The following is a 23,536-nucleotide window of genomic DNA, read 5'->3' as shown; positions in this document are numbered from 1 at the left end:
ACAAGTGAACTTTGGTCTGTGTGTAATATCCATCCACATAAACAGGCAATAGAAATTCCAGTGCCGAGATGTCACTTTACGACCAATGATGAATCGAGAATGGGGTGACATTCACTAAACATCCAGTACAGAAACATGCACAAATCTTAGATTTAGAATCATATACTGCTCTTAAAGGAGAAGTGCGCACTGAAAATGTTTGGTTGGGGGTATGCATTTAGGGTGGGATCTGATTGTCTAACCAATAACAGATAATCGGAGTGGGAAACTTGTTTGATAACAGCAATTATTTTCACTAGTAGAGCAGAAATTACACACTTATAATAATTAAGCCGACAACCGATATAACTCTTTATATTTGAAAACCGATAACTTTTTATATTGTCCGATTCAAAACCATCGTAGCGAACAGTGCGCTTATTTATCGGCTTTCATAGAGCGGCCAAATTTTCTTATCGGGCCGATAACCATAACAATATTGTCCGATACCGATATGGTGGCCGATATATCGTGCACCCCTAATAACACCATAACAATATCTTTTGGTATTTAAGATTTTAAAACACTTAGGCTACGTCTACATTAATCGGGATAGATTTGAAAACTGAGTTTTCGTTTCAAAACACTCTCCGTCCACACTAACGTTTTCCAAAAGTTTCTCATCCACACTGAAACGTCAGTGAGCGCCAAATTCAACTTACTGCGCATGCGTAAAACCTCATAAAAGCTCACTGAGATGATACAGACATCATTATTTTCATACATTTTCTGTCATCCTTGCAGGACTGTGATATGAAGTGTGCAAAGTAACATATTTTAGCAACTGTGTGAAAGTGAATAGCACATAACAGGCACAATAGCGGTATAAACATACATATCTATTAGGGGTTTAACGGTACACGTATTTGTATATTTGTATAGAACCGTTTCGGTACAGGGCTTTCGGTACAGTGCACATGTGTACCTAACGGTTTCCGAATGCAATCTTTAACAGTCGGCTTGTTTTAAGCGCGGACACACTTCAATCAGAATTCCCACAAAATCATATTAAGTATTCAGTCCATTTTATCACGAAATTCAAACAATAAATGCCGTTTTGACGCTCTTTAATGTGACGTGACTGTATAGACGCTTCAGTTCAACTTCAAGCGGCAGCGCGCTGTGCGAGTGAACGCGATCATCTCTTCCTAAAGAATCTCTTAGGTATGTTGAGGATACAACTTACTGAAATGTATAATATGTGGTGTAATCGCTCAATCTGTGTTTCTACCACGGAAAGACGTCAATAAAACAGCTTGTAAACAATGTCACGTAGCATCACATTTACCTCAGAAGTCATTCAGTGTCCACTCTTTCACTAAATATATAAACTATATTAGCCTATCATTATATTCTACTTAACCTGTTAGTGATGTTAGTATGTTTAAATAAATCTGTCATGAAAAGGACAGCCACTGTGTATAAATGATTAAATTTAAAAAAAAATTATATTTAGATTTAGAAGTTAATGCAAAAACTGAAGCTTATGAGTGTTGATTATTATATCTAAAAATAAATCGCAACTGAAATTAGGCTAATAGTTTGGTCTCTGTTGTTAACCTTTAATATTATAGCAATGTGTAAGTAGGGCTCCCTATGTAGTTTACAGCATTATCTTTAAGAAACTGTTAGTTATAACTGAATTAATTTAAGGACAGACACAATTTATTTTTCAGTAAACCACTGTTGAATAAAAATAAATAAAAAGCAATTTTGTGAAACTGCTGTACTGAACCGTAACTTCAAAACCGAGGTACGTCCCGAACCGTCTGTTTTGTGTACCGTTACACCCCTAATATCTACTGGTACAATATGCGTCACATGACTAAACATGTGTCATCGTTTTCAAATACCTCCGTCTTCACAGTCCGCACTACGACGCCGTTTTCAAATTCATCCGCTTTGGCGATTTCAAAAAGATACCTTTTCGTTGACTTAAAAACACCGTCTCCGTGTGGACGGAAGGCCAAAACGGAGAGAAAAAGATGCGTTTTCAAACGTGTGGACATGGCCTTAGACAAGGTCATGTCAAACTGCAAAGTGAATTGTATTTTTGGATACAGTCTTCCATGCACTGTGCTCTTTTGTATCCTGCACATTTTGGCAAGAGTAGTTAGGCCTGTCACGATAACTACTTTTTGTGTCACGATATATCGTTCCCAGAAATAATTGCGATGAACGGTATTATTGTCATTTTAAGACTATTTTATGCCACTGAATATAAAATACTAATATAACAGCATAATAATGCAAGTAGACCTACACACTTTCAAATGACAACCTTATAATTCTTTAGATCATGGAAATTAAGATTAAAAAAACATATCCTAAATAAAAAAATTGAAGAAATAGTAAATAAACATTTTCCCTTGTGAAACAGCTTTAATACTCGTCATATGAATGGTGCACCGGAAGAGGGGATTGCGGCTTTGAAATCGAGTCCATTTGGGCTCATTCTTCAAAAATAGTTGTCAGGAAAACACTATAACGCCTCAAATGGCGCCTTTTTTTTCACCTGTCGATAACCGCTCTGTGTATGAAGGAACTGCCCGAGAAACACTTTCGCCTCCGTCACGGAAATCATACTAGATTACAGCACAATCGAGTAAAATGTAGGTGATATTCATTATCATGTAAACATAATGGTCTATATATTGCATCACAAAAAATGATTGAGGTCATGTACATATAGTGCGATATATCGATATATTGAGACAGGCCTAATAGTAGTAAGTGAACTGGGTGTTCTATGCATACTGTGCATATTTTGCATACTACTAGTAAGAGCAGTATGTTAGTATGCAATACTAAAAAATGATTAATTAGCTCAACCCCATTCCTCAACCACAAGACCGCTCTCTAAAACTCCACCTTCCAAAAATGTCAACCAACCAGATTTATCCTTTATGACTGGGTAAAAAAAAAAAAAAAAAAAGTTCTGTCAAAGAGACGACATATTTCACTGATATCTGACAGGGATATGATAGCAATAGACTCTGGCAGTTTGGTGAAGTGAGGACTATAGGCTACTGCATATATCGCACAGCCAATGCTTTCTAGAAACCAGACATTGAAATTTGGCCTCACAAGTGTAACAAAACAAGTACAAAAGGGGGAGGGGTGCACAAGAATTCAGTCAATCTCCTCCTTCACTCGAATTCATCAAATAAATGCCCCAGTTATGGGTCCCTCATACCTCTGGGGTCTGTAGGCCAGTGACTGTGTCTATATATATGTGATATATTTCTGTGTGCATTTGCTTAAGGGGCCCAGGTGAGTTAATAATTGATTATTTGTCCAATCAAACTTTGACCTTCCGGTCTCAAACTCTATCCGAAATCCTGTCTGTCACACACAAGGCGGCAAATCGGTCAAGCCTGTCTTCGGCCCAAACGACACACACCTCCCCAAAAAAAGTCATTCAAACCCTGAGCATTCCTGACTAAAATTCATAAGCATTAAAAACACCAGTGATGGAAAAGGGGTGAACTAAAAAAAAACGCAAACGCGCCTCATGTTCATTTTTTCTTCTTGTTAGCTTATCTTTCCTCTCCAGAACAGCAGATAAACTCCAGAAACACCATTTCAGCAGCTATTTTAAGCTTCTGTGCTGTGATATCTACAGCTACTGCCATTTTAAATCCGGATGTCTGGCTGTAACTACGAGTCTCGCTTTGAGAAAGAACAGAGGCTCACGAATGAAACTCGCTCTAGTAAAACAGGTTCAGCCGTTACAATGTATCACTCACTCACGCACACACACACGCGCGCGCGCACACACACACACACACACACACGACTGAAACATTGTAACATTCGAAACCCGCGTAACATTCGAAGCGCGCCGCTGTTCTAAGCGCGTAAAAAAGCCGTCTGGTGATAATAAGACACACTATGCGTGACTACAACGTGTTATACACACACACACACATATCTCGCCCCGCGCTCGTAATACAGGCCCCTGCGGCGGCCCCCGAGCTTTTCCGAAGCCGTCAGAACCTCTTACCTTCCTCTGCTGTTTCTCCCAGGCCGGGTCCAGTAGAAGGTCCCGGTCCCAATCGCTCTCCTGCTCCATGTGGGTCTGCTGTTGACCGCCGTACGAATAATGTGCTTGATTACTAGTAGCGTGATAATCTACCATGTCACAAACCCTAAGGGCACCGAATCGACTGTTCCTAACCGATTACGAGAAGGAATCAGACGGCAGTATTCGCTCTCGAAGTCTTTGTTGCTCGGTGTGAAGTATCCGCTGCGTGGACTGTCAGTATCCGCGCCGAAAGTGCGTTCCTCCACCCTTCTGACAAAAAATGGAGTAGGAGAGACGCGCCGCTCCCACTGAGGAGGAGGTAGTAGGCCCGGGAAACTCATGAATATTTAAAAGAGGGGTTTACTTATTCAGAAGATATCCGATTTTAGCTCTGCCCACGAGCTGGGTGGGCTCCTGCGATTGGACAATAGTATTTTAAGAAAATGTGAATTTGTGCATGTTATATGGAAATATTCACAGTGGAGTTCAAAACCCGAAATCTATTAAGGTTTTCTGAAAAGACATTTATTTATTTAAAAAAATAAATAAATAAAGGGCATTTTTAAATAAATAAATTACATGGAATGGAAATTGGATCGATTTATATATAGGCTAATTATTTTTAAATATATGTGTGTATATATATATATGTGTGTGTGTGTGTGTGTGTGTGTGTGTGTGTGTGTGTGTGTGTGTGTGTGTGTGTGTGTGTGTGTGTGTGTGTGTGTGTGTGTGTGTGTGTGTGTGTGTGTGTGTGTGTGTGTGTGTGTAAATAAATAAATTATATAAATTTTATACATGTATATAAATATGTATATTAGGTATAATTTACTTAATATTTTATTGTATATATATAATTTATTTATTTACATATTCATACTTTACACACACACATATATTATTTATTTATTTATTTATCTAATATATATATATATATATATATATATATATATATATATATATATATATAATACATGCATATAAAATATAAATGTTATATATAATTTAAGTATTTCAGTATAAATGTTATATATATATATATATATATATATATATATATATATATATATATATATATATATATATATATATATATATACATTTTATTGATAATTTAATTGAAATAATTATATATAATTTAAAATTATAATTTGTCTATTATATAAATGCACACATATACACACACACACATATATATAATCTCTCTCTCTATATATATATTTATATATATATATATATATATATATATATATATATATATATATATATATATATATATATATATATATATATATATATATATATATAAATATATACATGTATATAAATGTTATAATTTATTTAAATATTTCCCTGTAAATTATATATATAGTATATCATTTATTTACATATTTTATATTCATATATATATTTAATTTATTTAAGTATTTTGATGTAAATTAAAATATGACTTACATTATATAAATGTATTTGATATAATATGTTATTATATTATATTTTATATAATGTGTATATTATTATATTTACTACTATATGTACATTTAATTAAAAGGGGCTTAGAAAATGTAAATGTAGGGACACTTATTTCTGGCTCGTGCATCAGTGTAACCTGCATCTTCTAACTTTACACACTCACACAAACAGAAAGAGTGAATCTATTATTCATACACTTTCCACGAAACACTCACCAGCCGGTTGTGCTGTTTTTCTAACCTTCATTTAAATTCCACTATGTGCAGTTCTAATAACACACATTGTTTGGGGAAGAATTTATTGTTTTTACTGTGGTTAAACTGGTCTGGCTCTGGCAGTATAAGCTGCTTAAACCTAACATTAAAATTTCATGGAGTCTGTCAAAGGGGACGTGAAGTGGGTCAACACCAGACAGATGAGCGCATCGACAATACGCTGTTGTTTACATTGTTTATAATACCCAAATCCCGAGTATTAAACTGCATCAACTCATACACACCCCCAATGATTGATATTGGTCTTTATTTATGGGTAATCTCTTCTATTATCTGAAATATCCAAATACAAATCAGTTGCTTATTTGAATCATTAACTGTTTTGCAATTCAAAGCAGCAGTGGCAGCAAAAGCATGTCAAAATCATAGCTGGGACATTTTACAGACCCAAAGCTTATGTAAGATTCCTGAACTGATCCCATCCACACATATTTCATTATCAGGCATATTTCCCAGTCATGTGTGCTCTCAAAAGTTCTCACTGTCATAAATATTAACAGAACATGTCCCCAGAGAAAGAGGAACAACGCATTCAAAGATCATTGAGTTTCGTTTAAAGTCAGCATGAAATCAAAATGGACAATTCCCGTATTATATGGAATATTGTGGTATTTATTATAAATGATTTATCTGTGCATAGCACTATTTTTTATTTATTTATGTGCCTTGTAATCTTTAATGAAAATAACTTCCCTTCTAAAGCTGTCACTCACATGTGATCGACCAATAGCAAACCATAGCCATCCAACGATCCAATCAATTCTCCATATACAAAATCAAGCCCCGCCCTATACATTTGTTCTTGTTTGAGAAGCCGTTTCGCTCGGATAAACGTCACAAAAAAAGCAAATTACATTTCATGCTGACTTTAAAGCAATGAGATATATAATATGTGTCAGAATATATCTTTATTATTTGCATAATTATTTTATGTGTAATTATGTTTAATATTTTGGATATCAATTAAATTTGAATTTCAATCAAATATATTTTAATTTATATATCAATAAAATTATGATAAAAAAATAAATATAATATAATAATACAATATAATTCATAAATATATAATGACATATATAATTTACATGAATTTACTTATCACAACTTACATTTCATGCTGACTTTAAAGCAATGAGATCTAATATATGTTTCGGAATATATATTTATTATTTGCATCATTATTTATGTGTATATAATTATATTTAATATTTTGGAAATCAATTATATTTTAATTATATATATATATATATATATATATATATATATATATATATATATATATATATATATATATATATATATATATATATATATATATATATATATATATATATATATATATATATATATATATATATATATATATAATTAAAATATAATTGATTTCCAAAATTTAAAAACTTAATGTAAAACTTAATGTAAATTAAAATATTATATTATATAAATATATTTTATATAATATGTGTAATATGTATAATATTTGTAAATCTAAATATGTGTATAATTATATTTAAATATTTTGGAAAGTAATTATAAATAACAATGTACATTTATAAATTATTTGTTTAATTTATTATTAAACTTTCAATTATTATTAAATGCAATAACTTATTTAAAAAAAATACATTCTTATTATTAATAAATAACAATAAAATAATACTATAATTTTTCAAATTTTTTATTATATTATTGCAAAAGAAAACTTACACCAATTTTCATAGAATTTATTTTAAGTGACAAATTCAAATTTATTTATTTTCAAATTTAACAAATTCATTAAGTGACACGTGTCAACTAGAAGCATTAAAATCATGTTTGCTCTCTAGGTGCTGTGCAGTGACATATATACAGTAGTTTTGCATAATATCTGTGTGTACCAGTCCTGGAACGATTCATTTATAAAGAACGGTGATGTGTGTGTGTTGTTTCCTGTAGCTGGTCTGGAATCAGTTGTACATGGTCATGTGCAGAAACTACAAAGAGCGAAAGAAAAAAACACATAAATATTCATTTGGCGCACAGTAAATGAATCACATTTTTCACAAGATGATAAATTCATCTCTGACTCACGTAATAACTGTCAGTCATGTTGCAGAAAGATGGTTAAGAAGAATTAAGAAGCTTGGATCAGACAGGTCGCAGATCAAAGAGGTTCAGAGGATGAAATATTGAGTGTGTGTGTGTGTGAGAAGATGCTCAACGCTCTCATGTGTTTCATGTTTTTACCTGTCTGCAGTTCACTGAAATCATTCCCATGCCTGTCATATCAAAGGATTGAAACTTGCCTGAAAACAAAGACAACCACACAAACAAACAAACAACAGTGATGGTATTGTAAAGGTAAAGGTATTGGACACTTTTAAGTGTGGCTTATTCTTAAAGGGATAGTTCACCCAAAAATGAAAATCATCCCATGATTTACTCCCCCTCAAACCATCCTAGGTTTATATGACCTTCTTCTATCAGATGAATACAATCTGAGTAATATTAAAAATGTCCTGGGTCGGCACCAATAGCCTCGTGGGCAGTGTGCTGACATGTAGTGCTGTTGCGCTTCGGGCGACCCGAGTTCGAATCCCGGCTCGTGGACCTTTCCCGATCCCGTCCCCCTCTCTCTCTCTCCCACTTCGCTTCCTGTCTACCTACTGTCCTATCATAATAAATCTAAAAAAAAAAAAAAAAAATGTCCTGGTGGAAAAAGTGTAAAAAGTGTACCTCTCACAGTTCAAAATGCTTAAGCGATCGTAACCGGTGTGCAATGTCGTCAGACGTAAGCATTTTGAACTGCGAGAGGCGCTACACTTTTTCCGCAAGTTGAATATGGAAGGTGATTCACCGGAAGCTAGATAATTTACTTTATAAAGTTTTGAATATGGATATTTCTCTTACACAAACACATCGCTTCACTTCAGAAGGTCTTTAGCCGTGTGGAGCAGTTATATGATGGATAGATGCACTTTTTATGGACTTCAAAAATAACCCAACAGTCACTGCCATTATAAAGCTTGGAAGAGCCAGGATATTTTTAATAAAACTCTGATTGTGTTCGTCTGAAAGAAGAAAGTCATATACACCTAGGATGGCTTGAGAGTGAGTAAATCATGGGCTAATTTTCCTTTTTGGGTGAACTATCCCTTTAAGTAGAGTCCAAATACTTTTTAGGTGTTCTAAACAGTATATTTACTATTTTATCTTCTTTTCAAACTTCTTTTTCTGATATTATGCATGGAAAATGAGGAAAGGTCCTTGCACGCATTGAGTCCGAAATTCTCGTCTGAAATTTTCTCGCGTAAAAAAATAAATGCACTGAACAAAATTATAAATGCAACACTTTTGTTTTCGCCCCAATCTTTCATGAGCTGAACTCAAAGATCTAAGACTTTTTCTATGTACACAAAAAGCCTATTTCTCTCAAATATTGTTCACAAATCTGTGTTAGTGAGCACTTCTCCTTTGCCGAGATAATTCATCCCCCTCACAGGTGTGGCATCTCAAGATGCTGATTAGACGGCGTGATTATTGCACAGGTGTGCCTTAGGCTGGCCACAATAAAAGGCCACTCGAAAATGTACAGTTTGACTATATTGGGGGGGATGATTGAGAATGAATGAGATGTGTTGCACTGCGTGAGGCAAATGGTGGTGACACCAGATACTGACTGGTTTTCGGACCCCCCTGGCCCAAACCCCCCTGTGCAATAATCACGCTGTCTAATCAGCATCTTGAGATGCCACACCTGTGAAGTGGATTATCTCGGCAAAGGAGAAGTGCTCACTAACACAGATTTGTGAACAATATTTGAGAGAAATAGACATTTTGTGTCCATAGAAAAAGTCTTAGATCTTTGAGTTCAGCTCATGAAAGATGGGGGCAAAAACAAAAGTGTTGCTTTTATAATTTTGTTCAGTGCATGACCACACATTGTGTCAATCACGTTTACACGCTGCCTCCGAAACCTTCGTCCATCATAAAATAATTCTGATCGAATGCGTTTTTCGCATCCATAGCAAGCATTTTGAGAGGGGTTTTAACAATTCAGAGCCACCGGATGACGAATATGAAAAATTTTGGACTCAGCGCGCAAAGACCTTGTAAATATCCCGCCTTGTTGGCAGAAGCTATTTACACTAACTTCGCCCACTGACGAATGAAATTACAAAATTAAGGAAGAAGCTGGATTGTCAACAGCAGCAGTAGTTTAGGGGTAAGGTTTTGACGCAAATCAACCCATGTTTGAATCCGCCTTTTGCTGAACTCACTCTAATCCCTTTTCCCATCACAAAATATTAGAAAAGTGCAAATAAAGTGTTTATCGGTTAGGGGGAGGTGTAGGGAGGGCTTTTATTGCCCCAATAAGGTGCCATCCATTTAATAATTTTAACAAATATAATAATTTACACTTTGTTATTATTGCATACTGTTTAACGTACAACATCACTGAGGTGAAAATAGTATCTGCCACTATTTATAAGTATAATAGCATTTAACTATAATTAACATTACATAACATATTATTTTTACATAGTGTAACTAAAATCTCTGCTGAGAAAATATGATATTTTCACTTAATAATATAAATAGAATCTAGTTGCTATTTACACAGTGCAAATAGCCGATGCCATTTTTATTTTATATAAACGCTTAGATTTTTTTTTTAAATGTTGTGTTTCTTATGAAAGTGCAGAAACAATTTTCACTCAATTGCTAGTAAATTTCACAATTAATTACAGCAAGCAACACTAGTTATGTTTCCATACACCTATTGTTATGCACATTTTGGGATATTGTGGAGGGAAAAATAGCTGGATGGAAATGACATAAATCCTAAAATGTGTATGAGCTCAATTGAGGCAGATATATTTTTTATCCAATAAGAAGACTTCTGCATAAACTATGACGGAAATGCGTTTACCGAATAAATCCCTCGATGCGCCATGGAATTCTCTCGTGACTTTGCCTCAACAGAGGCTGTGATTGGATAACAGAACTAACCAGCGGACCAATCGCATCGCAGCATCTCAAATGTTGGTTTAGATTGAACTAACTTGAAAAATAAGGCGACTTATCGCATTCAATTTTTTAAGTGAACTCAACTAATTCGCTCCAGTTAAAGTCAACTTAAATAGTTTTGTTGATCTAATGAGTACCACGTAATCTTTAGAACTCAAAATGTCTTGTCAAAGAAGTAAAAAAACACAAATTGAGCCAACTTGAAAAATGAAGGCAACCTATCGCACTTTACTTTTTAAGTTAACTCAACTAATTCGCTCCAGTTAAAGTCAACAAAGTATTTAAGTTGATTTTAACTGGATTGGATTAGTTGAGTTAACTTAAAAAATGTAATGCGATAAGTTGCCTTATTATTTTAAGTTAGCTCAACTATTTTTTTTACAGTGTTCGTCGATTGCAGCAACTTCCATTTTTATTGCAGATCTTTTGCGCCATTTTCCCAGGAAGTGGCGATTTTGTTCTCTTGAACACATGGGATGGAAACGTTGCTTTTGGCCTGTTCACTTTATGTTTTATGCAATATTAAAATTTTGCGCACAAGTTAAATTCGCAACTATGTATGGAAACTTGGAATTTGGAAAAGACTGAATAATATTTTCTTGTTTGTATGTACATTTATGTACATTGAATGAATGTATATTTAAAAGGAACAGTTTACCATTAAATGAGTAGCCCTATAAAGTCATCATGATGCTCCAAACCCATATGTCTTGAATTTTTGAGGAATACCTGTCTTTTGAGGAATACCTGTTTTTTTCACATAATGACCATATTATTCAAAAATTATATTACATGGATTAAATTACATGGAAATTGTGTTCCATGTAATAAATAAACATTTGTAAAGGGATAAAATGCATTTTTAGGTGAACTATCTCCAAACAGTATTTTGCAATTAATGTTACAAATAATTTGACTTTGATTTGTGCGTTCAAACTTTTGCCGTCTTACGCATCATGCTGTCCAGTTTCATGAGCAGGAAGAGGAATCCCGGGAAGCTGACGGTCATATCTGGCTCCGTGTAGCGCAGGCCGATGAGCTGCAGTATGAACTCATCCACCTGTATGCCTGTAGACCAGAGCAGACGAGCACAGATCAACCCGATCAGCCCACACAACATTCCTCTCAGCGCGACAGATGAATGAACAGGTTTCTCTTCTGAAAGCTGGGTGTGTTACAGCATGACGTGTGTGGGAGAGCGTTGCACTAGTGTCTGAGTAATAGAATATGTGCCTGAGTGTGTGTATATGTGTTAATTCTCAATAAACGATCTGTTGCGTCAATGATCGCATTTACATATTAGGGTGTGTGTGTGTGCATGCTCATACTTGCATTGCTCATATATATGTGTGTGTGTGTGTGTGTGTGTCATAAGTCTCACCTGCTGCTGACAGAGCGGGGGAGATTTCTTGATAATCCAGCGTTTGGTTCTTGTTTTTGTCAAATGACATAAAAATACCCTACAAAAACACATACAAAAGGGTGAATAATCACAAAATTCAGTCTTTATTTGATCTAGTAATGAATATTAATCCATTCCTTGAAGCAATAGAGTGCAATAGAGCGGCTTCCGGAAGTAAAATCTCCATTCATTTTCTCCAAAGGGAAATTGATTTTGAATGATAACTTATAAAGCTTTAAAGACAGCCTTACTGTGAGCTCCGAGGTTGTTATTCAATGGTATTTGCTTCTGTTGAAGCCGTCAGTCCACATTATTTCAACTTAGTTTTAACATAATAGTGTTTAACAGCGGAATTCCTGGTGAAAAACTACATTACCCATGATGCTGTGCACAATTCCACCAATCAGAGAACCAAAAGATCCCTTTAGCTCCGCCCACTCCCATGAAGCACAGCAACCAAGTCGATTTTTCTAAGCTCTCAAAATACTTAAATATTTAAATATATATGCATTTTATATTTCTCCATCATTTTTAATTTGATTATGCTGTTCTCAATGCATCATGGGAATTGTAGTTCTTTCCCCCACTAAAGCCATTAAGCTCACAGTTTTCTACCTTTGTCTTTTTGTCTGAGTTTCAAATACTTTTTTGCTTCAAATCAAAGTTTGTAATGTTGTGATTCACCTCGTTTCTGATTGGCTTGCTTCATGGCTTATAACTCTTTAACAAAGACTTTTTTGAAATTCCTATGGGAGAAATGAATGGAAAAAATACTTCCGGAACCAATGGCACTGAAAAAGTAGACAGGCACTAATTCACCATATAGTTCATTAAGGTAAAAGATAAAATAATAAAAAAATTTAGGTGATTTAAAAAAAAATTTCTTACAATGATGTCATTTGTCATGTGACATGAATACACACACCTTCACCTCAGCGTAATCAAACACTCCCTACATACATTAAAACAGGCAAATATCCTCACCGTCCACTTCCTGAGTTTTTCCCACAATGCCTGGAACTCTGTCAAGTCAAGTCGACCCATTCCTTGGCTCTGATTGGCGCAGTTAAGGTGACATTCCAATCTCCACCCAATCTTATACATTCTTTTGAATTGCACCATAAAATACCTCACACACCCAGATGTGCCCGGGGCAACTGAGATAAGACATGGGCTATGCTGAGAATGGAGTACTATCACATATATATATACACGACGTACTATTCTTAGATATAGAATGTGAAATGAACTGCTCCATGCTACACTATTGGTCAAAAGTTTGGAAAAATTCAGATTTGTTAATGTTTTTGAAAGAAATCTCTTCTACAGTGGTGAGAACAAGTATTTGATACACTGCCGATTTTGCAGGTTTGCCCACTTACAAAGCATGTAGAAGTCTGTAATTTTTATCATAGGTACTCTTCAACTGTGAGTGACGGAATCTGAAACAAAAATCCAGAAAATTACTTTGTATGATTTTTAAGTAATTAATTTGTATTTTATTGCATGACATAAGTATTTGATACATCAGAAAAGCAGGACTTAATATTTGGTACGGAAACCTTTGTTTGCAATTACAGAGATCATACATTTCCTGTAGTTCTTGACCAGGTTTGCACACACTACAGCAGGGATTTTGGCCCACACCTCCATGCAGACCTTCTCCAGATCCTTCAGGTTTCGGGGCTGTCGCTGGGCAATACGGACTTTCAGCTCCCTCCAAAGATTTTCTATTGGGTTCAGGTCTGGAGACTGGCTAGGCCACGCCAGGACCTTGAGATGCTTCTTACAGAGCCACTCCTTAGTTGCCCTGGCTGTGTGTTTCGGGTCATTGTTATGCTGGAAGACCCAGCCACGACCCATCTTCAATGCTCTTACTGAGGGAATGAGGTTGTTGGTCAAGATCTCGCGATACATGGCCTCATCCATCCTCCCCTCAATACGGTGCAGTCGTCCTGTCCCCTTTGCAGAAAAGCATCCCCAAAGAGTGATGTTTCCACCTCCATGCTTCACGGTTGGGATGGTGTTCTTGGGGTTGTACTCATCCTTCTTCTTCCTCCAAACACGGCGAGTGGAGTTTAGACCAAAAAGCTCTATTTTTGTCTCATCAGACCACATTACCTTCTCCCATTCCTCCTCTGGATCATCCAGATGGTCATTGGCAATTTCAGACGGGCCGGGACATGCATTGGCTTGAGCAGGTGGACCTTGCGTGCGCTGCAGGATTTTAATCCATGACGTTACTAATGGTTTTCTTTGAGACTGTGGTCCCAGCTCTCTTCAGGTCATTGACCAGGTCCTGCCGTGTAGTTCTGGGCTGATCCCTCACCTTCCTCATGATCATTTATGCCCCACGAGGTGAGATCTTGCATGGTGCCCCAGACCGAGGGAGATTGACCGTCATCTTGAACTTCTTCCATTTTCTAATAATTGCGCCAACAGTTGTTGCCTTCTCACCAATCTGCTTGCCTATTGTCCTGTAGCCCATCCCAGCCTTGTGCAGGTCTACAATTGTATCCCTGATGTCCTTACACAGCTCTCTGGTCTTGGCCATTGTGGAGAGGTTGGAGTCTGTTTGATTGAGTGTGTGGACAGGTGTCTTTTATACAGGTAATGAGTTCAAACAGGTGCAGTTAATACAGGTAATGAGTGGAGAACAGGAGGGCTTCTTAAAGAAAAACTAACAGGTCTGTGAGAGCCGGGATTCTTACTGGTTGGTAGGTGATCAAATACTTATGTCATGCAATAAAAGGCAAATAAATTACTTAAAAATCATACAATGTGATTTTCTGGATTCTTGTTTTAGATTCCGTCTCTCACAGTTGAAGAGTACCTATGATACAAATTACAGACTTCTACATGCTTTGTAAGTAGGAAAACCTGCAAAATCGGCAGTGTATCAAATACTTGTTCTCCCCACTGTATATAATAATAATTTGTTACATTTATATAGCACTTTTCTAGGCACTCAAAGCGCTGTACATAGAAGGGGAGAATCTCTTCATCCACCACCAATGTGCAGCACCACCTGGATGATGCGACGGCAGCCATATTGTGCCAGAACGCCAACCACACACCAGCTGATTGGTGGAGAGGAGAAAGAGTGATGAAGCCAATCGTGTATATATATATATGGGGATGATTAGGAGGCCATGATGGACAGAGGCCAATGGGCAAATTTGGCCCGGATGCCGGGGTTACACCCCTACTCTTTATCGAAGGACATCCTGAGTTTTTAATGACCACAGAGAGCCAGGACCTCGGTTTAACGTCGGAATATTATTCATTTCACTAGAAATGGAGGATCAAGTCAGAACAATGCATTATGGGATACTACTGAGTCACGTAAGCTTAGGTGAGAGTAGACACCTCTCGCGCTTCAAACAAATAGGGCAACAAACTCAAGCTCCTCCCACATTTCTTTTTAAAAAGGATAGTTTTAGACTTCTAATTCGTGACCAGAGTTTTGTTTTGCTCTATCCTCAGTGCTTTTGCGTTTAATACACTATGCGTCGGGTCAGAGGTCACTCTTCCACCGGAACTCGACTCGAGTACGGCCGTTACCGGAAGCCGGTGATTATAGATATTTTACAAACGCATTGCTTTGCTTCAGAAGGCCTTTATTAACCCACCGGAGCCATATGGATTACTTTTATGATGGATGGATGCACTTTTTTGGGCTTCAAAATCTGAGGTCCCGTTCACTGGCAGGATATTTTTTAATATAACTCTGAGTGACTGATCATAGGATCATACAATCATAGGATGGCTTGAGGGTGAGTAAATCATGGGGTAATTTTCATTTTTGGGTGAACTAACTTTTTAAGTTAAAGCACTAAAATTATTAACTGGAAATAAATAAAAACTCAAACTGAAATTGCAGTTTTTCTCAATTGTTTACACACAAATACTGGTACTTGAGACACAATGAACACAACATGTAACTCATGCCCCCTGAACCAATTCTGCTAAACTACAAGCACAATTCCTGCTTTACGCTCAAATTAGAGTTCTAAAACACACTTTTTTCAAAACACTACACACAATTCTCTGCATTTGGCACAATTTACATGCAGAGAAACTCTTGTTTTCACAAGGAACACACTGCCTCATCACATGGGCAAACACCTGTCACACAGTTTTACAATTAGCAAAAAGAGCTTTAGCATAAAAGGGCAACAGGTGAGCTCTTCTGTTTTGGAGCAGTATTGTTTTTTTATTTTTACTGTAACTGTATACAGTCAATTATTTTGTTGTTTTGTATGTAGACCACTGTATGGGCAACTTTGCGTTGGTTGGGATGTACACTGTGTACATTGTTTTTGTGGGAAAAATAAAATACATTTGTTACCGTGTATTTGTGTGTTCTAACAATATTCTCCAACAATATTTTACAACACACTTATGTATCTACTGTCTGTAGTAAGTGTAACACTGAACCAAAAAAAGACCTAAGTCATTAGGATGAATGGAGAAGTAGTGTTTTCCGTTGAGCACATCAGTGTTCAACTGGTTCTTATGTCTATTCATATGATGGTTTGTGTGTGTCATTTGAAAGCAAAATACCATTTTGAGAAGAAATAACATTGTTTTGAAAGTAACGTTTCATTTTGCTGGAGAATTGAGGGGTTTTGTCCATTGTGTGTGTGTTTTTTTATTTGTGTGTAGAGTTCTGAGAGTATGAGGCATGCTTTCAGAAAATGTGTGTAAACAATCGAGAAAAACTGTAAAAGAACAATTCAACTCAAATGCCAATATTAAATAATAAAAAATAAAAAAAACGAATAAAATGACAAAATAACATAATGAAATGACTAAAAATTAACGTGACAACTAAAAATACAAACAACCTAAATATTAATAAAACTAAAATAAGTGCACTAGATTTACAGGATACATCCATGAGCACCACAAAACTCTTGCATTGCTCCAAACTCAGCTTCTTCTCGCTACCTGCAAAGACTGACCGGACAGAAAACAAGAAACAACATCAACAGAGTAACTCACTTCCTCACCGGTTAACCCATCACTTCCCGTATGGCTTTCAACTGGCTTGCAGAACGAGTGAAAAGAATTGCATTATAACGGTATTAGAGAGGAACAGTAAACACGACTTCTCCTGCACAGAGCGTTTTGCATTGAAATGCAAATGTAGAAATAAAGAAGTGTATGGATGAAAAGCACCATTTGAATAAACATCTTCTCACCTCCCTTTGCGATGGCTTCAGTCAGCAGGTTGTACAGATCCAGTGGCCTACAGTAAGAACCCTACACAGACAACACATATCAACACACTGTACGCGTATGACAATACATGCTAAAAGTCAAGAACAATAACAGGGCTTTACCTTGGCACAGTGTTTCAAGAAGAGCTCTTTGGCTTCGTTTACAGACGGCAGGCCTGCGAGACGAGGAGACAGCGGCTGCACACACATGGACACATACGTAAATAATTAAAAATGAGCAATGAACCCAGTGATCATGAATGATCAAAGCAGTGAAACTAGATAAGCGTCTCTGTTTTACCGGTATAGGTGAGTTTGCTTCTATTCCTGGTCTCTCAGCAGCTCTGCAAACACACACGTATATACAGTAGATTTAGGCAATGCTGTGATTTATTGCACTGTAAAAAAATATATTTTTCAAAGTTGTAAATAAAAGCAAGATTATTGGAGTATGTTTAACCACAGGTCTTTCACGAGTTTAAATTTAAGCATGTTTGGCGCGCTGTCCTGGGGCTTCGAGCTCAAACTTGGCCCGAACTACCAGAGTACCCCCCCGTGTATGTAAGTGGTTAGAAATGAAAGTGTGGAGAAGGGGTGGTGGAGGGATGCTGATAAACTGTCAATGGACGGAGGTAAGATTGCTGCGTACATATATACACCTCTATTGATGATTAGCTGAGTGCTCTCCACTTGTGTTAATTATCTGAACGTGCTCCTCCCGAACTTTATTGATAAAACATAATTTAGTGACCCGGGATGTCATTTACGACCCTCCTCCTCATTCATGCCTGTTTTCCCATTCATTTTTTGTAAAAATTGCATTGGGTTGCTAACGACCCGAGGTGTGTAAGTGTGCATTTTTCTGCAAAACAATAATCGAATCTTTGATGACTGAATAAGTGCAATTCACCTTTATTCCACAAGGTGGCAATGTCTGATACACAATGATGAAGTAACGCTTCACTCTTAGGATCCTATCATACACCCAGCGCAAGTGTCTGCTAGTTTCATCCTGACGCAGTTCTCTTTTTCACGTCCAGCGCCACGTTGTTTAAACAACAAATGGACTTGAGCCCATTTGTTCGCCCATGGGCGTGCTGGTCTGAAAACGAGGTGTGTTCAGGCGCATTGTTGGCGTGTTGCTATTCTGAGGAACTGAAAACAACTGCGCCATTGGCAGCGCAGTATTTTTTGTGTTATTTAAAGGATTAGTTCACTTTTAAATTAACTTTTGCTGATAATTTACTCACCCCCTGTCATCCAAGATGTCCATGTCTTTCTTTCTGCAGTCGAAAAGAAATGAAGGTTTTTGATGAAAATATTCCAGGATTTTTCTCCATATATTGGACTTCAATGGGCTCCAAACGGTTCGAGGTCCAAATGACAGTTTCAGTGCTGCTTCAAAGGGCTTTAAAAGATACCAGACGATGAATAAGGGTCTTATCTAGCGAAACTATTCGTTTCTGCGAGAAACCGAGCAGTATTTATGCTATTATAATGCTCCGCCAATAACTTCTGCTAAGTGAGGTCAAAATACGAGCGTGGTCATAGATATATCGATCGTAGATGCCTCATTCTATGGATACGTGAAAGCGCTAATGAGGCATCTACGTATACATCTATGACCACGCTCGTATTTTGACCTCACTTAGCAGAAGTTAAGGCGGAGCTCAGAGATGATCACGTTCGTCTGTTAAGAGGTAAAATAATAGCATAAATACTGCTCAGTTTCTAGCAGAAACGGATTGTTTCGCTAGATAAGACCCTTATTCATCGTCTGGTATCGTTTAAAGCCCTTTGAAGCAGCACTGAAACTGTCATTTGGACCTTGAACCGTTTGGAGCTCATTGAAGTCCATTATATGGAGAAAAATCCTGGAATGTTTTCATCAAAAACCTTAATTTCTTTTCGACTGCAGAAAGAAAGACATGGACATCTTGGATGACATGGGGGTGAGTAAATTATCAGCAAAAGTTTATTTTAAAGTGAACTAATCCTTTAAAGGGCACACAACGTGCGTACACTCTGCTTATTACACACAGGGACGTGCAGCAGACGAAAAGGATTCGTCTCTGGAGAAGCGTTTTAGGTTTTCCGCCATGTAATTAGTGAATCCTCTATGGTGCGAGCACAACTGGCTTTTAAAGGGAATGGGAGATGAGACTCTGATTGGTTTATTAAATATTTGCCCAAAACACAACCATGGCTCATAAAGAGAATAGAGACAACCCTTTTGGACCATGCACCGGGCGTGCCGACCGATTTTTTCCCGTCGTTAAACTAAAAGTGGATTTGGACACGCTCTAAGTGCACCTGCGCCGTGCTCTTCAGACCATGCGCTTAGATCGCTAAAATAGGGCCCTTAGTTACCACAGGCAGAAAACAAAAGAATAGGAAGTATCATCAGCAAAACTCGAAATGGCTTAGAGATGTACTGCAGTCAAATATTACTGTCACTCTCACTTGATGGTGGATCTGGATTAGAAGCTGTCGGCGATCAAAATATTGATTTTGAAGATGTTGAAAATGATGGTTTTGAGAACATGCGTGAGATGGTGAATATGAGGCAGATGCTGAATGTACTGGGAAATGAGCTCTGATGAGGACAGTGATGATGGTGTGAAACATCTGCTCAAACTGAACCCTTCCAAGCTCCGAAAGCTAATAAAACATGCTTTATTTTATTCTTCTGTAATTGTTATTTTAATATCAGGAGAGTTTTATATTATCGCGGCAGGTAGAGATCCGTCCGTGTTAGATATAGATCCAGGTCACTAAAGACCCGAATATGTAATAATGATTGGTGAAACATTCATGTAATTAAAGGAAAATACTAATTCAGTCTTTCTACTTCAAAAGTTCACATTTATTTGAATGTGTTACTTGCTGTTTCGTTATAATTGTTTGTGAAATTTACTAGCAGTGAAAATTGTTTGTACGCCAAATTGATTTCAGTGTATGTTAAAACAAAGAAATGAAAAGTAGCAATTTTTTTGCTGCACTCATGGTACGGCAGCAAAGCTCCTTGATTATTACGCAGGAATGAGAGAATAGTTCCTGCCATATCGGCCTAGAAAATCACAACATTTCATTTTCCGTCGGTCTTAGTACACGATGTACCTACAGAAGAGTCAAGTTTGAAATAGGAAAAATATTGAAACTCTTTGGTCATTTTTTGAGCGAGATGCTAACGGTCTAATAAGATTCAATGATGTATGCTAAGCTATGCTAAAAGTGCTACCGCCAGACCCGGAGATCGGCTGAATGGATTCACAAATGGTAAATCTCAACTTTTCAACTCTAGGGGAGCTGGAAAATTGCCTATTTAAAAAAAAAAAAATGGCGTGTTCCTTTAAACAAAACCAAATTTAAAATACTAATAAATAATAAAATAGTATATACATAATACTAAAATAACACTACAGCTCAGATAATTTGCTCTTGAGAGTTCATTATTAACCCCACTGCTGTGAATTGAGATATTTAAGTGATCACGCTTGTGATTTTCTTGCATATGGCTGAGCATCACTCACTTGGTGTTGTTTCCTTTCTCGGTCAGGACTCTCAGGAGGAATTCTCCCGCCTGATTGGTCTCTGCAGTGGTGGGAATGATGACGTAATGACCTGGTGCCAGGCGACTGCGCAACACAAGCTCCCGTCGCGGGACGTAACCATGGTCTTTAATGGTGCTGAGCACCGGATTGAGCAGAGACATGTCCCGGGAGGAGAGGAAATCACGCTCGGATCGCGCCTGATCACACAAACACCAGACACAGACACACAATCACTAATATACTCAAATCATACCGGAATGATCTCAGAAACTCTAAATTTCCTTTTTATATAATATATCCACTACTGGAAAAAAAGGTTTGGTTTTAAAGTCTCTTTTGCACACTAGATCTTCATTTATTTGATCAAAATACAGTAAGAACAGTAATATTGTGAAATATTAAAACCATAATAATCATAAATGTTTCTTGAGCAGCAAATCATCATATTATACTGATTTCTGAAGGATCATGTGACACTGAAGACTGGAGTAATGATGCTGAAAATTCAGCTTTGATCACAGGAATACATTACATTTGAACATATAATCAAATATATATATTTTTTTTTAATTGTAATAATATTTCACTGTTTTTACTGTATTTTTGATCAAATAAATGCAGCCTTGGTGAGCAGAAGACATTTCTTTCAAAAACATTAAAACAAAAAAATTTATACAGTGAATAGTTCTTTATTCAAAGTGTTTATTGCAGTCTGGGAACCCGTAAACATCCTTTTCTCGGTGGACTGATATAAAGCCGTGCATCTTGACTCACGGGAATGGCATAAAGCCGGCCAATGAGATTGCAGCTTGCTTGTCCGACACTACACACCTCAAACGCACGTGAGAAACGGGTTACCTTGTATATGTGCAGCCCGACGGGGAACAGCATTCCTTTCTGACGAGTGTGTTTCTGCATGAGTGCCAACAGGAATGAGCACGTTAGTTCAGGGTCACTGGGGTCGTCGTCCTCCTCCAACAGGGTCAGATTGAACTGAGGCGGCCCTACACACACACACACACACACGTTTGTTTCCCTATATTAGTGAGGAGGACATTGCATATACTTCAATTCACCAAAAGCCAAGGTTTGGCGAACTCTGATCAAATTTGACGTGATGAAGTGTGTATGTGGTGCGTCCAAATATGAATCACAAATAGCTTTGGTCATAACCCAGCAATTTAGACAGTTATAGACCTCAGTTATAAGACTTTAAAGTGATTAACACAACTTTTTCCAGCACTTCAAAGCTCAAAAGTCTGAATATTAAAATGTAAATGTTATTTTTTAATGTGATGGCCAAAAGAAAATGTGTTCAATCTTTAAAGATTGTCCAAATTTGTAAAACTAAAAGTTTCACAGTGTAGGAAAACTAACACTTGGTGAAATACAAACACTTTTATTTGAAATTAGCACTATAACCAGTAGATGGCGGCAGAGGAGCACTTCCACTCCCTAACAGTTTTTTCACGTTTTTTTGCTTTTGGATTTATTGTCAGAGATTATCAAATCACTATTATAACATTAAAAAAAATCTTTTTTTTTGTCATTTTTTGTCCATCTTGTGTGAAGTATATAAGTCTCATGAAAAACAAACTTTTCTTTAAATTGCGAATGAAATTACACAGAGAGCACTCCTTTATAATCACTGGAGCTGTCAGTAAGTTCAATGCAAACTCATTGAGTTTTTTTAAATAAATGAATATGATTTGCAGCGCGAATATAATAACCAGATCGCCTTAATTTACTTGTTTTTATCTTTAATTAAACAATTATGAATTATATGTTAGCCGTAGTATTATAACTCCATAAATTCTGCACGAAAAATGTCTTTGCATTGACCTGACCAGGAAGCCAAGGTTTAGCAGCCGCCACACCCGGCCATAACCAGTTGACACCCCTGGAAATTTGTGTGTGTGTGTGTGTGTGTGAGAAAGAGGAAGAGAGAGTGTGTGTGTGTGTATGAGTGAGGGTGTGTGTGTGTGTGTATGTGTGTGTGTGTGTGTGTGTGTGTGTGTGTGTGTGTGTGTGTGTGTGTGTGTGTGTGTGTGTGTGTGAGTGTGTGTGTGTGTGTGAGAGAGTAAGTGTTTGAGTGTGTGTGTGTGTGTGTGTGTGTGTGTGTGTGTGTGTGTGTGTGTGTGGGCATGTTTTTGTGAAATATCAGGACACAAATGTGTATAATGACATGGGTATGACAAAGGTATTACAAAAAGAGGGTGAAATATGAGGACGTTCCCCATGTCCTCACTTTTCAAAATGCTTATAAATCACACAGAATGAGGTTTTTTTCACAGAAAGTGAACTGCACAGTCTCCTGTGAGGGTTAGGTTTAGGGTCAGGGGCAGTGTGTGTGTGTGTGTGTGAGGGGTAGGTTTAGGGGCAGGGGCAGGGGCAGTGTGTGTGTGTGTGTGTGTGAGGGGTAGGTTTAGGGGCAGGGGCAGTGTAAGGGGATAGAAAATACGGTTTGTACGGTATAAAAACCATTACGCCTATGGAATGTCCTCACATTTCACAAAAACAAACATGTGTGT

The 23,536-nt window shown here is 37.0% G+C and overlaps 2 protein-coding genes across 3 annotated transcripts in view; both read right to left on the bottom strand.

Moving 5' to 3' along the window:
- The window catches only part of actn4 (actinin, alpha 4), a 54,298-nt gene extending 49,893 nt beyond the window's left edge, over positions 1 to 4,405 (bottom strand). Inside the window, exon 1 of one of the 2 annotated variants that reach the window (XM_079822683.1) lies at positions 4,046 to 4,405. In XM_079822683.1, the coding sequence (XP_079678809.1) occupies positions 4,046 to 4,180 (135 nt within the window). In that variant the 5' untranslated portion in view covers positions 4,181 to 4,405. The remainder of the gene's footprint in view (positions 1 to 4,045) is intronic. The other variant, XM_079822682.1, reaches the window with a different exon arrangement.
- A 3,079-nt stretch (positions 4,406 to 7,484) lies between these two features.
- The window catches only part of LOC307130545 (calpain-9), a 47,220-nt gene continuing 31,168 nt past the window's right edge, over positions 7,485 to 23,536 (bottom strand). The window contains exons 10-20 of the mRNA XM_079823579.1: positions 21,864 to 22,009; positions 20,985 to 21,202; positions 17,753 to 17,795; positions 17,575 to 17,649; positions 17,434 to 17,494; positions 17,124 to 17,188; positions 13,211 to 13,279; positions 12,206 to 12,284; positions 11,776 to 11,892; positions 8,041 to 8,099; positions 7,485 to 7,787 (exon numbers count right to left, since the gene is read on the bottom strand). Of these exons, the coding sequence (XP_079679705.1) occupies positions 7,761 to 7,787; positions 8,041 to 8,099; positions 11,776 to 11,892; positions 12,206 to 12,284; positions 13,211 to 13,279; positions 17,124 to 17,188; positions 17,434 to 17,494; positions 17,575 to 17,649; positions 17,753 to 17,795; positions 20,985 to 21,202; positions 21,864 to 22,009 (959 nt within the window). The 3' untranslated portion in view covers positions 7,485 to 7,760. The remainder of the gene's footprint in view (positions 7,788 to 8,040; positions 8,100 to 11,775; positions 11,893 to 12,205; positions 12,285 to 13,210; positions 13,280 to 17,123; positions 17,189 to 17,433; positions 17,495 to 17,574; positions 17,650 to 17,752; positions 17,796 to 20,984; positions 21,203 to 21,863; positions 22,010 to 23,536) is intronic.

The sequence above is a fragment of the Gobio gobio genome, assembly GCF_949357685.1.
Source record: "Gobio gobio genome assembly, chromosome: 8".
NCBI classification, from domain to species: domain Eukaryota; kingdom Metazoa; phylum Chordata; class Actinopteri; order Cypriniformes; family Gobionidae; genus Gobio; species Gobio gobio.
Note: the sequence above shows the minus strand (reverse complement) of the source record. Positions and strands in the feature narration are given on the sequence as shown.